General features: G+C 37.6%; 1 protein-coding gene across 1 annotated transcript in view; it reads right to left on the bottom strand.

The window, feature by feature from the left end:
* The window catches only part of LOC135082857 (uncharacterized), a 155,775-nt gene that overhangs the window by 82,435 nt on the left and 57,513 nt on the right, over positions 1-15,827 (bottom strand). The window contains exon 2 of the mRNA XM_063977617.1: positions 10,949-11,550. Coding sequence (XP_063833687.1) covers positions 10,949-11,519 — 571 coding nt within the window. The 5' untranslated portion in view covers positions 11,520-11,550. The remainder of the gene's footprint in view (positions 1-10,948; positions 11,551-15,827) is intronic.

Genomic DNA, 15,827 nt, shown 5'->3' with positions numbered 1-15,827 from the left:
CAAATTAGAAGACTCAAATTAAATTGAGTGCTAATCTGTATGGCAGTTAAAAACCTCTAAAACTCTCTGATAAAATTATTTGTTTATTACAAGATAATAGTTGTCTTCTGGGGCTACAAAATTTTCGCTGGTTGGGTTGCATGGGCAGCGATGAAGGTCCAAGTTTTACAGGATCATTTCAGTAATGCACTGAAAAAAATGTTTGGTTACTGCTTACACAACAAAAGTGACCACGGAACTAAGGGTGAGTTGCACCATCTTACTTTAACTTTGACAAACGTCAAAAATCTGTCAAACTCCATACAAAAAGCACCGGTTATCGTTAGAGACACGGTCAATGTTACTAGGGCACTATTTAAGTTGTGAGCCTCGACAACATAACGTGTTGATAGACGACATCTGAAACTTTTAATGAAAAGTTTGACATTTTTGACTACAACCTTATTCAAAACTTTTTATCATTTGAGCACGTTTTGTATTATTAACATTGAATTGAAAATTATCTTGACTACAAAAACATGGAATTGACTTGCGAAAATTTTCGCGCGACTATTTATTATGACTTTCGACGTGGTTAATCAATACAAAACTGAAGCGGTCAGCTAAATTTCACTTTTGGTGATAAAGATCTATCCTTTACCATTGTAAAACGCTAGTTTAAAAAGTATAATATTGTATGTCATTGGCTCACCAGTGAACTTTGCGAAAGTCGTCCAAAATGACTAATAGTGGCGGAAAACATTGATGTTGTCAGAAAAATGGAAGAGAAACCTCGTCATGTGATATATCGTAGGATTGAGATAATCCTAGGCATTAATTCCACTAGCAGTAATAAAATATTGTATGACCATATTATGGTTAATACGTTTTTTTCTCGCTGGATGTCACAAAATTTTTCAAACGCTCAATAGGACGCTTGTGTCGTTTAGTAATTGGAAATGTTTGATAAATACGTTTAAAAAGCTGTATAAGCCGTTTTTAAAATTGTGACAGTTGACGAATTAAGGATCTATGTATAATGATCCTGAAAATAAACAGCTATCGACTATGGAGGTGTTTTAAGATGAACCAATTCCAACAAAAGTCCCATGCGCTCGGAACACTTTGAAACTTACGGTCGCCTATTTTTCCGAAATATCCGATTATATGACAGAAACGTTACTAGAGAAATTTAGAATGGTTAATTCTTAATAGTAAACAGCCACTTTTTTTCCAAAAGTCTTCAGTTTAATAAAGGAAACTGACCAGCATAGTCGAATCGCCATACGTGACGAAAATGTGAGCTTTTACACGTCTCGTCAAACAACTGACTATTTGAACACTCAAAATATGAAATAAACAGGTCTAACGCTACGAAGTTCTTGCTTGGAATCTAAACACTTCTTTTGGTACCCATATATTAAAATTAAACGCGTGAACAGCGATTTATGTAGCCAGAAGCAACTGTCGGTGCAGTCAAAAACCATGCTTTGGAGGTGCCTCAAGCTGAGTGGAAAAAATGCTATGAAAAGTGTTTCAGACACATTAAAAAGTACATAAATCATGAAAGACAATACCAATAAACGCAATCAATACCATTTTAATAATAAACTACTTTGTTTTCATAGTTAGGCTCACAACTTAAATAGTGTCCCACGTAGGTGGTGCAACTCAGCCTAAGTCTAGCTCACTACAGAATTATTTGTTTAATTTACACAACATTTTGTTCCTCATAACCAAAGTGTTCGGTGGTCACTTTTGTTGTGTAAACAGTAACCAAACATTTTTTTCAGTGTGGGACTAGGCGAAAAATAGGAATAACTGTAAACTCTACATAGCATAGGTATAACCCTTACTAAAAGGTTTTGAAATTTCGATTCGATTCATCAGTTTCTGTCAACTGTCGATTTGGCTATGATGAAAAGACACAAAACGATATTTGAGTTAAAACAATAGGACTATTTAAAAGTAATTAGCTTTGCATTGGAAGTCGAACCTTAACTTCGAACTCCTTCTATGTTCTTCTCCGGAACAAATTTGACCTTTACTGTTGGGTTTTTATTGGTGGTCAAGCTATAGATCCTGGCTACACAGGAGTTGCAGCGGTGGGAACGAGAGGTGGGAATAGTCCCGTTTTTTGTTTAAAAGTAGTACTTATTGAAATTAACTAACATTTACAGTTTTTTCAGCCAAGACAATATCCAAAACATGAAAACATAGCAAAGTATAATTATTATCCCAACGCACTATACCAGCAGATAACTACAAACAACAGTATCTCGGGACTCCACCATAATGACTGTTAAAACTGCAAAATGAACCTTAATCTCCTACACTTAAAGTTCAGGAACCTAACCGTTTGTTATAACGGTGCAGAGATTTAGCCGAGGTCGTAGGATCAAGTCCCGACAAAAACGGCGGATCGACGAAATTGCGTTGGAATTATTTTGTTTCTTTGTTTGGAACGTAATTGGTATGGACGGCACGTTAAGCTACACACTGTGGTCTTATGCAGTTGAAATAAACGCTATTTTGCCATAAAAAAATATGGTTCGATGTGGTATTGGATTGTGTTCAACAATTCTTGGTTAGCGCCAAATTATTGTTAGAAAAACGACACAATACATGGCTTTCTAGCATGGTAATACTTTATGGTACTTATGTATGTTGTACATACCTTACAGTACTGGTACTAAATTCGGTGAGCTTACTTAGGTTGGGTTGCACCATCTTACTGTAACATTGACAAACATTAAAAATCTGTCAAAATCCATACAAAAATCGTTATACCCTTAACCTTACCATACCTTACTTAACCCATAGCCTTACTTATGTATACATACATAGTTGGCAATATAAATTAATCCTCTGAAATCTGTAAGCATTTCTATTAAAATTTAAAATTAGTAACCTTTGTGTCATCTTTGTTTGCATTAGCGGTACGCTACGTACCTACTCTCTGTTAAAATGGTCTAGGACTCTAGATGCTTTTCACATAATGTGCTGTAGATCCTGGCTACACAGGAGTTGCAGCAGCAGTAAAAAGATAAGAAATATAACTGTAATGAATTACGCTGTTTAATATTTTTTTTAGAAATAAACTAAAACCTTATAAAATTCAACATGAAACGTTGGCCTAGGATCACATTTATTTCTGTGCCTGCCATCGCAAAGTGGGCATCCTAAAGACAGCATCCTAGACCTTCAAGACGTCACGCAAAAAACGCGGCCTGACTGACAGAGGGCTCAAAGGCCGCGGCTTGACTGACGCCGTTTAAGAGCCACGGCTTGACTGACGGCTGTTAGCGCAATCTCCATATCGAAGGGCAGTCGGTAGCCTAATTGCTAACTGCCTATTTGATGCTCGTAAATCTAGGGTTGTCAGAAGCTTAGAATAGAAATGTAGGAGGTAAGATGTAAGTTCCTTTGTGGTTGAATATTCCAGATAAAGTTCGCTTCCACCTTTGACCTGCTCATAACTTTCTAACAGAAGAGAAATTAAGAGCTTCCCCGTTTGGAAAAAAAATACGAATAAAATAACGAAAAATCCTCATAGTACTGAATTTGTATGGGAATAAAAGTTAAGCCTTTTTTCATTTTCTTCACTAACCAAAGAGAAAAGATTTGAGTGTTTGTTTGTATTGAATAGGCTCCGGAAGTACTGGACCGATTTGAACAACTCTTTCACCATTAGAATCGTAAATTATCCCTGAAGAACATGGGCTATAAATCTTCTTCTTGGTACGAAGTTCGCCGGATTTGTTAAATTGTTTGAGCCAACCCTGTGTCTTTGGCCCTGCAACATAGGCAATTTTTTCTTTAAAGATTATTAGCAATTTGTATTGCCCAAATTACTAATAGTCCCGTTAGCCCCTCGTGTTAAGCTAAATAAGCTTGTGTTAAGCTAAATAAGCTTGTGTTACGAGTGGGCTCACCACAATAGTCGAGCGGCGGTGGGATTCGAACCCGCGTTCCTCGGATCTCGAGTCGGCCACTCCGACCGCTTCACCGTTCGGCTATCGGGGCTATATGGCTATAAAACTTTTATAGGCGGTACGAAGTTCGCCGGTTTTGTTAAATTGTTTGAGCCAATGAGCCAACCCTGCGTCTTTGGCCCTGCGCACACGCAGCCTTCCTGCTCGCGTGGGAGCCTCCATTAGGCGCTGCGTACGCGAGGCCGAGCTCATAGGCTATGATAATTTGTTATTGATATACCTTATAAGGGCATGTTTTACTAACGTCTTTATTTACATGTATGCTAAGTATTTGTTACAAGTATGTTGTTACGAGTGATAAACATGATTCGCAATTTATTCTACTAATACATAATGCGTTACACGATTTTTTTATTACATGTAGTGTGGACTAAGCTCTTGATACTGAGAAAGCCCGTCCAGAAATGGTAAGAAACTTATGGATATGGATGAAAATACTTATTTATTTCAAGCAAAAAGTAGAGAAAGATTTAAGTGCGGAATTTATATAGCGTAAATAAATGATCGTAAACATTAGTCAGCAAGCTATCGGCCAGCATGGGGAGAGAAGATCCCTGTTTGCCTCTGACATATCAGAGGGAGATATGCTAAGATAGAGAGCTGTACAGTGTGCTTACCATGAGTTTACGTTACGTGTGCTCGCTAGCGACTGCGTAAAAAAATGACATTAATTGTATGACATATTGTGCAGCGCCCCTAGCGGCTACTTTCAAGAAACAAAATCTCCATAGAGATTTTTGACGTTTTCGCTAGCGAGCACACCTAACGTAAACTCATGGTAGGTACACAGGTCTGTCTAATGACGGCCAAGGAAAAATTGTAAAGGGTCGCAAAGGTACGACCAAAGTCCTTGGCCGCTTGACTGGCCGGCAAGAAACTTCTTTTTCTTTTTTGTGTTTTACGACTGTCACTTTTTCTCTTCCTCTTAACTTTTCTACGCCTGTATGAACTTACAACAATAAATTATGTATTTACAATATAATTTCATTTTACACCATAAAGCCTTTCAATCAAATATCTCTCGTAGTGTCGGTGACGTATTACGTTCAAGAGCTCTATGAAATTGGACGATTTGAGTCGGACGTTTGTCGTGCGTTTGCAGGACCGCACATGGTAAATTGTGACGACTGCGTGAGAATAAAATTGACAATTACCAATAATTAGGCTGAGTTGTATCATCATACTTTAACTTTGCCAAACGTCAAAAATCTGTAAACTTCATACAAAAAGTACCGGTTAATGTTACGGTTAAAAAAAAGTGGTGCGGTCAGCCTTCAGCTCAGCCTTAGTGTGCGGTCTTGCAAACGCACGACAGACGTCTTTCTGAAAACGTCTGATTTGAAAGAACCCATACTGCTGCAGTGACGACTGAATAATGATGATGATGATGATGATGGGAAAATCTTAACCTCAACTTGTTCAACACCCAAAGTATCACTTTAACAAGGCTCTTGGCGACCAAAAATCTTATTAACTAGTATGGATATTCCAGCCGATCGAAGGTTAAGTACGAAACTCGGGTTCATCTTATATCTAGAGAGAACATAGATGGTGGCCATAGACAGGTAGCGGGTTAAAGGTCGCGAGTCTAATGGGATGTAGCGACCAATACCCTACCATTCGTACCCATAAGTACAAATAGTAGTACATGGGTCTAACGGATAGTAAATAGTTTATGTTAGGGCAAAGAACTAGAAATTAGTATTAGAATTAACTTGGCCGTTCCGAACTTCAAGTTAGCCCTTAAGATTTTTGAGAATATTCATTAAAATATGTCTCCTGTTCATTGAATACTTTTTAAATATTTTATTTTTTATTTCGTTATTAAAGTTCGTTGGTGGAGTTGACTTTAGGATGCTGGATGGAGTTTGCCTCGATTTCGACCTTCAGCCTGATCATCCATTTTTGTCATGTGAAATACAGGTAATAAGGTATCTTTGTAGTAATATTTTATAACATAACGTAGCAAATAAACAAAAATCCTCAGTATGTATGTATGACAGCTTCAAAGTTGCTTTATCAATATCTCTTATTCTTCGAAAATCTTCATGATGATCTATCATAATAGCTCTATGCTTTCAATTATCAACTTTTACATCCAACCTCAAATTACTCAAATATGAAATATCGAAGTATATAAACTATCTATCTATCTAAATCGTGACAAATCAATACCAGAAGTAGTTCGAGACACGGAAACCATAAAGCAGCAGTACCGTCGATATTATGGTTTGGGACAAGAGCAGCAATTAAACTTATTGATGTGTACGAGGACTGTGTTCGGCCAATTACTGGGAAGGTCAATGCCACAGCCTGGAGAAAGCAGACAGCTCACTTTGGAAAACGTTTTGTTTAAAAAGATTTTTAAAAGTCAACGACACAAACATGTATATTTGAAAACAGTTAAAGAAGAACTTGTTTATAGCGGACCAGACATTATCAGCGTGATGTGTAGACAGTGTAGTCATTGGAATCAAGGAAATTTACAATGTCTTTACCGCAGGAATGACAGTAATATTATTATTGATGTCATTGTTACTGACAAGTGTTTGAACCTCTAAAGATTTTCTCAAAAAAGAATCATCTGCCATAATATGCGTAAAACAAAAGCTATCAGTGGCCGTATGGTTCCGACATTATAGGACCACCCACCCCCATCTTACCATGGTGGATGTTGCAAAAGGCAACTAAGGGACAAATAAGCGAACATCAGGCCTCCCAAACCCATCTAGCCAGCGTGGGGAGTATAGTTAGGCCCGGTCCTTTGTTTGCCTCTGGTAAATTAGACAAGCCTGTGTTTCTGTAGTGGAGACTAAATATTTGTCTTGATGATGATACGGATGAAGATGATAATAGATTAAGCTGGCTGTTCTGTTTACGCTGCGTCTATCTTTAACTTTGTTAGTGATTAACTTATATCTAGGACGTCTTGAGTGGACACTTTAGAACTTTAGTTCCTATTTGGAGCCATTCAATGTCGTATAAGTTACTTTAATGGGGTATTCAAAGCATTTTAAAGCGAGACAAAGATTTTTTGATTGGATAAACGATTACATATTATTATTATGATTATCGAATTGTTATAAAGATATAATCACAGCTTTAGTGCAACGACCTTTATAGTGATTGCTACTTAAATGAAATGTTCATTCAAATTAAAATATCATTAAATATTATGTACTAAATCAAATGCATAATTTCAGGTAGGTACTCGTACAAACATAATTGCAAATTGAAATAAAAAAAATCGGATTATTCCGTATTCGACCCACGACAACTCAACCCACTCATTATTTTTTCCTTACTCAACCCAATTTTGTTCCTTACTCTACCCACAACAAATTTTTAATTTTATGTTCCTTATTCACCCCAAAAACTTTCCTAGCTCAACCCATTTTAAAACCACTTAAAAAATATAAGATTTTTATGTACGGTTAGAATAAAAATATATTTATTAGAAATTTAAGCTCAGTTAACTTTTGTATTAAGATTGTTCTATTAAATAAAACTGCAGGAATTCTGATACAATAATATATTTGAAAAACGTTTTTCACTTTTTCACAAAAGGACACAAATCAAATAATGACTAATTAGAATCTACTAATGGTAAGGTAAGGTTTTAGGTAAGTCAACATAAGGCGCAAAGTCATATATCTTGTGTCCTCAATATTATTAGAAAATTCCAGTTTCATTAAACTTTCGACAAAGTTATCACAACACAAACACAGCTTTGTGCAGCAGCCACTAGAAAAATATTGAGGGCTATCGTTTTATACTAAACAGTACACTTTGGCACCACTGCCGATAGGCTTGATCTTACAGTCTCGCTAATTTAGTGCAAATGTGATAATCCTCCTACCGCTACAGTTTATTTATTTATTTAGTTTATTCAGAAACTCAACAGTTGGCGCCACTGTCTTCGCCACTATAAAATGTCAGTGACCTTATTCTACCTACAGTAGCGCCAATGAGGGCTATCGTTTTAGCGCTTACCAGTCAGCGCCACTGTAGAGTAAGGTCCTGTCACTTGCTAGTAGCGAAGACAGTGGCATCAACTTGTGAGCGCTAAAGTGGTAGGAGGACTATCGCATTATTTTGCACTCATCAAGATGGCGCCACTGTAGAGTAAGGTCGTGTCAATCGCCAGGGGTGCCAACTGTTAAGTATAAAAACGATAACCCTCATTGGTGAGCACTAAAACGATAGCCGTCATTCTTTGTGAACCTTTAGTTGGCAATAAATGACTTTCTTTTTTACCAAAGGCTTGCCTTTTAAATAAGCTTTTAGCAAGATATGAGGGGCCATTAGAAAAGTCATTATAGATGATTATGTCACTGAGCTGCTGAGTAATCATTGGACCATTTAAGAGCTATTGTTAACTATTAGATAATAGCACTTAGGAATGTATAAATAAAGTACCGTTGTTGAAATGCAAAAATCAGTTGTATCACCAGTGCCGTGTGTTTTGGGCAGAATGGAACAAGAGGCGTAGTGTGAGTTTACGTCAAATCGATGTCGACTACGTAAAAAAGTGACATTAAATGTATGAAGGATTGTAGACTAAGAGCTGGTGAACGCCAGACCTACGTCATTTTATAAAAGCTGAAAGTTTGTCAGCGTATGGTCCCAATATAGGATATAATGTTGGTGAATTATGAAGTTTGGGTAATGGTGGCTTTCGGAGCTACCCTAAAAAAACTGTCTGGCAAGGAGTTGGAACTGTCAAAACCGTCTGGCTGTTGGGGAAAATACTTCTAATTTATTGCCCAAATATTATACATAAAAATCAGATTTTATAGTATAACGTAAGTCTAACTTTTACGGTGGCTTTTTCTGTATATTCAATAGACTGTAATTCTACTTACGTTATACCATTAAATCAGATTTTTATGTATAATATTTGGACAATAATTAGAAGTATTATCCCTAACAGCCAGACAGTTTTGACAATTTCAACTCCTTGAAATACAGTTTTTTTAGGGTAGCTCCCAAAGCCACCACGACTTAAACTTCATAAATTCACCAACATTATATCCTATATTGGGAGCAAACGCTGAAAAACTTTCAGCTTTTATAAAATGACGTAGGTCTGGCGTTCACTAGCTCTTAGTCTATTGTACAAAGCCCCTAACGGAAACTTTCAAGAACTAAAATCTTCATATATTTTTTAACGCGATCGCTTGTGACGACGTTTGATGTAAACCTCAATGTAAACTCACACTAAGCCCTCTGGGCACCTATTAAAAAAAAAAAAAAAAAAAACCTTTATTCAACCAAGGTAACAAGTTAGACAACATTGCTAGTGGTCCCCAAACTAGGTAACACCTGTCTCTTGGGGACTGGAGTACGAGGCTTGAAGCTATTCTTCCCGTGGATGTCGTAAAAGGCGACTAGGGGACAAATATGCGAACATCAGGCCTCCCCAACCTGACTGGTCATTGTGGGGAATGTCGGCCATATCCTCCATTTGCCTCTGGTAAATTAGAGAGGGTCGTGCTCCTGCAGAAGAGACGAACGCCCGTTTTCACCATCAATCCCTAATTTTTAAGTGACCCCTATGAAAACAAAATGCCTGTTATGTGTTACCATAGGGGTCACTTGAAATTAGGGATTGATGGTGAAAACGGGCATCATTGACCTGATGAAGAGCTGTCTTCAAATCAAAGAGTTGCGTCTGAAGAGCTGTGATGATAATATGCTTGATGAGTCATACGATAAGAGCAAATTTTATGTATACAGGGTGGCCAGGGGTTTGACGTTCAAAGCTTACATTTAGATTCCTTAAATCAAGCTGTATCCCTCATGTATATTCTACGTTGCTTAGTTATTTAGATACGCCTTATATAGAATCTAAATTTTAGCTTTGAACGAAACATTTTTTGGTTACCCTGTATAAGCTGTATAGAGCCATTATCGTGTAATTGTACCCAATTTATCTAAAAACAAACATTACCCACCCACTGGTATATTATTATCTTCCTACGCGCCTTTTCTAGTAATTTCAAATGCCATTTACATGCTCGTCACAAAACACAAACATTGTGACTTCACTGGATTGAAGGTTACAATAATTTGAAATTGATTAGCTTTAGAAAAGAAAAATCTACATAGATACCTAACTTTCATTCTTTGTTTTTGTAGGTTTTGTCTAGGGTGCGATAAAAACTGGTAAAGATTAAAAATTCAACTACTTTTACAGATGAACTGGCACATTTCAGGCGCTCTTATCGATAGCGATTTATTCCAGACATCCTGGAGAGACAAAGTTGTTTGAAATGAGAAATTCTTCAAAATGTCGTGGCTATTAGATCTTTTTTAGATTTTTCAAATCTTTTAAATCGTACCAAATGGAACTAACAACATTATTGATCTTTTTAAATTATGCATCTTATCTGGGAATTAAAACAAACATCAAATAACTCTATCAACCACTCGACCACACAGAGGGGTTGTTAGATAATGTTAAACATCAGGTTGTATGTCGTACAGAGACCCATATCTCCATATCCGCTCAAACCAATGTCATGGTATGTTTATGCCCTAGGGCATTTTTCTACTAACGGCTTTAGCTTGTCAAATTGTTTGAATTTGACGTGTAACATCAGAAGTCCGGCCTTCATCTTGGCCTAGATTGCCGTTGATGTAAAATATCATTTCCCAGTTTGTTCAGAAAGAAATCAATTAGAATCTTGTTTCTTTCGCTATCAGATTTACGAGCACATATTAACACATAAATTGTTTTATACTCGTAGTGTGATTGCAAATATGAGAAAATGAATGGTCTAATTCTATAACAACAGACATGATAGATTTTTATACCAACATATAAAAGAAATTCCATTCCATGAAGTAAGGATGGCACTTATGTCATTGCAGTAGGTTTTATTTTGCAAAGATTTATATTGCTTTTATCAGTAAATCTTTATAAGGCTTGAAAAACATAAAAGAGTATAAGGAATTATTCTAGAACTTACCATCATAACTATCAGGGATGTACAGCGGCTTCCCCACCAGTTTCCCCTTCTTCCCCGACAGAGGGACCGCTTCCACCCTCCTGTGGGCTTCCAGCACTCTATACAACAGCACTGGCCTATCCTCCCCCTCAAACTTCACCACTCTTGGAAGAGAAAACTTGTCCACAAACTCTTTTAACGTCATAGGTTCACTAGTTTCATCCTCAGGTTCTACGGACCCGTTTCTTCTGCCTAGAAGAAAGTTGTCAGCCCATTCCGGCGCACTGGGTCTCCGATCTAGAAAGTCCGGTCTTCGTTCGCTAGACCGAGGCTTGTACCTCGGAGGCCTGTCACGCCTGACGAGTGCTTCGTTCGCTTCGGCCAGCCATCTTGTGACCAGCCTTTCGCGCTCCACATCGAGGTAGCGTGGCTTAGAAGCGTCGGAGGCGAAGCGTGCTGCGTCGAAGCAGTATTGTGGGGGCGGCGCTCGGATCCTGGGCGGGAAGAAGCGAGGGGGCACGTAGGGCGGGTGAGGCGCGTAGGCGGGCGGCGTCCTCGGCCCCGATCCCTCGACTGACGCCGTTCTGAACATCGTTTCAGGCCATTGATGCGACTGCCGCCACCTGGGAAAGAAAATATTTAGTTAGAATTGTCTCACGGTATGAAGGAGTCGTTAGCAACTGCTCTGGTGTCTTGAGGAATGATCAGAAGTTGATAGACTATTGTAGCTAAGGCTAAAACCAGTTAGGTTGAGTTTTAAATCATTTGTAAAGTGTGTGGTTTCCTACAGTATCCTAGGTAAGCGTAACCAGCTAACCACCAAGCCTCTGCTAAAAGAGAGCGTCGTACTTCTGAAGAAGAGCCTAAATAAAATAAGACATTCAAACAACGACGAAAGTATAATTCTAGAGCTTAACTCAGTCGATGTCTGAGGTATGGAAGCGGCACAGAAGGGTGGTTTTGAGACGTCAAAAGTCAGCGAGACTTCAGGTTTGTATGCTCTGTCACGTCATAATATGTCAATGTCACCCCTCCCTTATCGCACCCACCCATACCTCAGACACTGACTGAGTTCAGCGCTAGACTTATATTCTGGTCCGTGAGCACGTAGAATTTTGTCCAATGACCCCAAGCTACCCATCCTTATTGCTCGCGCGTAATTATGTTGCTATCGCGCTCGCACACTCACTGCGGGTGCCAGTCGCACAGTCGCGACAGCAATATAATTATAAGGATGGGTAGCTAGGGGTCATTGGACAAAATTCTACGTGCTCACGGACCGGGCTTTAGATAGTATATTGCCGGTAATACCAACAATTCGAATAAATCTTACATTCACCTTCATGCTAAAATCAATACGTGTCAAGCCTGGAAGATATTTCCCAAGATATAGGTATGCATTACTAATGTCAGGTACCCTGAATAGTTAGTTACCATTCACTGGGCTTGAACCTGCGACCTTACGGCGCATTTGTAAATGGTCTGCCACATTAAGAGGCACTACAAGTATATCACATTACAAGAGTATACAGGGTGGTGGTCTCATGGTCTGTAATATTTAAGTAAGTCAAGTTTACTTATTAAAGCTAACCTTATGAGTTTATTTGTTGTGAAATGTGTAAATTAAAGATTCAACCATACAGAGTGTAGGTAAACGATGTTGGAATTTCTTTTTTTAATCTGTTTTTATTTAGGGACACTTGTTCGAAAACATGTCACTTCCATCGAATCTTAACCTATGCTTACATTAACATTTATTATTTAGAAAGAAGCTTAGTCACAAATCTTGCAGTTTTGCTTGTTGGGTTAGCTAAAATATTAATAATGTTGGAATAATGTGATCTCACACCAAACCCGAAGACCGCCGACATGAGTCGTCGACCTTAGACCTGTCAAAAGTCTTAGAAAATACAAGTTGTCGTCTTATTTCTATTGAAATACGTACAAAGCCACCGACAACAAGCCGGCGGGCTTGATGTGTAGAGTACTTAAACTGAACCAAGACTTCAGACCTATGCATTTTTTTGGATACAATATCAGTTGCCACCCTGTATTTGTATGACAATTAAATGATTACAACATGGTGGCCATGTTTTAACGAGGTAATTTAATAGTAAATAGTGTTGAGTTGAGTGTTGACTAAGAGTCATCATCACATATAGTTGCAAAATAATGCACTAATATCATCTTTTGATGACCATCAAACACATCAATGTGTATTTAATTCAATTATTTTACAGAGTGTTTCTACACGTATAAATGTTACGTTATAAATTATGTGAACAGTTAAGACTTCTCTATTTATATATGTATAAATAAATTAATTAATCACCAATATAAATCGTTTCATCCATGAAAACGCGCAACAACATTTTTTTACGAGGGAAGCGCGGGGTGCTGGGAGTTTGATCCGAGCAATCCGAGCGTCATTATTGTAGTGTGCGTGTGCACCCATGGAAAATTTTGCGTGTACCGATAACACTCAAACATTAGCGGAAGAATGGTGGGGCGCGTCTTCGTGGATGAAACGATCTATATGTTGTACATCAAGCTGAATATCCTGGAACGGTATATTATTCTAAAATAAATGTAATAAAGCTCAAATTGATCTCTACCTTACTGTTGTAATATTTAGAGTTGCCAATTATCTGAATACATCTCAATACAAGCAAGATTCTACCGGAAAATTCATACAACATAAATCATGCACCAGTATAGCATTAGGTACCATTTCTGCATACAAACAGTTCTCACATGATGTGGGTACTGTAGCGATCTTCACACAAGATACAGGTGTCGACATGGCCAAACCACAGCTTGGTGGTTGAAATTCTAGCTAATTAGTTACTAATTACACATCTCGGCACTTGCCGAATGTATTTGAAATGTAAACCCTTGAAAAAGAGGCTGACAATAGTGAGTTTCTTGCGCTGCTTCTTCTTAGCACTGGCCCATTTGTTGTTCCGAAGCAGTGGTAGTGTAAAGGAGCTTTTATAAGCCAAGAATTTCAATCGCTGGTCGAAAATTTATCGAATATAGCTTTTCCCGTGCCATCACCCTCGTGAATATAAATAAGATTAAAGTCTGATATAGCTTGTTACTCAGGGACAATGAAGCATTTTAATGATGAAAGAATTATTGAAATCGGTCGATTAGTTTTTGAGAGTTACAAACATACAAAAACAAATATTTTCTTTTTACATCCAAATTTATCAATTTCGTCGTAGCTACGTAGTTAGTAGTTGGAGTAGTCAAAAGTGGAGAAAGATCGTGGGATCAATTCCCGTCTGTGAGAGTTCATTTTTTGAGTTTAATAATATTTAGTAGAACAACGTTATATTTTAGTTTCCATTTTTGCTAACCGCTTGCGATGCTACTTTGTGTTATAAAAAAGTGAAAGTACTTATCTAAGTAAGTAAATGAAAGCAGTGAATTTATTCTGATTCTACTAAGAGAGTGGTAATCTTGTGAATTAATTCATATTAAGTATGTAGCAGAACCTAAAACAAAAACAAACAACGAGTATGCAGTTTGATTTCAATGTAGAGTTTTTTCTAGTATTTTTTTGAAAATAAACCAATAAGAAAGGCAAGAATAGTGAGGCATTGCAAACTAGACCAAGTGGCTTAGTTTTTTTTCTTACTTTTTGACAGTTGAAAAATCAAAACCTAAGTACAGTGAAAACATACGAGTATGTACCATTATGACATTTTGCCTGCGCTATGATGAAGATTATCCATCTAAGTATTATTATTACAAGACAATATAATAATACGTTTCAATTACCGGCTTCTGACACACCAATCAGCTGACGTATAGGCGGATTGGCGTGCCGTCCGTCACTTTGACGTTTACTGCACATCACTATCCGTTATCCAGAGGTGAATAGATAATGACGGTTCCAGAGATGATATAGATTGATGGAAGTTACGGCACTGTTAGGTTAGTTTAGCTAAAGTCATGGTCAAGTTAAATCATAAGGATTAATATAATTTTATGACACAAAAGCCTAACAAATTAGAGGTTGCAACTCACTGGTTACTAGCTAGACCCTAGGTAGGTATCACACACATCTTAATAACATTAAGTTATGTTATTCATGAATCCTAATTATTATTACTACCATGTACCTTAATTTTGAGTTTCCGATATTTCGGCACTGTTACAAGCGCCATGGTCACGGAGTAACTGAGGAACTTGCGAGTACCACTGGTACGGGAGGCAATCGTAATAAAAAAAACTAAAAAATCAAAACTATCAAAAATCGCGGAACATACATAGGGGAGATATCGATAGCCCTAGTGATGCTCTACCTTTGAACTTCGGCTTGACACTACTTTTTGGGACACCTATATTTTTAGTATTTTTACTTAACTTTTACTAGCAATTTGCTTAATCATTTAGATGTTAGGTAGCTATATAGGACGGTCTAGCTCCTAACATTTAATTAATGGTTTTATCTTGATTGATTGGCTAAATAGCAAGTCTAATGAAGACCGGCCCCGCATAAACACAGTCCTACTTTTCTTCGCATATTTCACAAGAGTATTGTATTGTAATCGGCGCATGGGACTGGGTGAGACAATAGCAAAGTAAAATGAGGTACGCCAGTCCTTTGGGTATGCGATGTCAAGCTATAAATGTTTGTGAGAACATAGTTAAGAGCTTTTTAAGAAGTTTTTAACGGCTCGTATTCTGAATAGATTAATCGTATTGTGTTGTGTTTTTGTGCTTTATAATAAAAGAGAGTGCAACAGGCACTTAATGGGCAGCTAAAGTGGTCCAGAGTACACCCTAGACTGCAATCTTACGTGTTCTTTTTTTCAAATACCTGCCTACCTTTTTAAACACAAAAATTTCCGATAGGCACAAGTAATATTCATAAGGGATCTCCATGCGT

This window comes from Ostrinia nubilalis, chromosome 22 (genome assembly GCF_963855985.1).
Source record: "Ostrinia nubilalis chromosome 22, ilOstNubi1.1, whole genome shotgun sequence".
In the NCBI taxonomy this organism is placed as follows: domain Eukaryota; kingdom Metazoa; phylum Arthropoda; class Insecta; order Lepidoptera; family Crambidae; genus Ostrinia; species Ostrinia nubilalis.
This window is presented reverse-complemented; position numbering and strand designations above follow the sequence as displayed.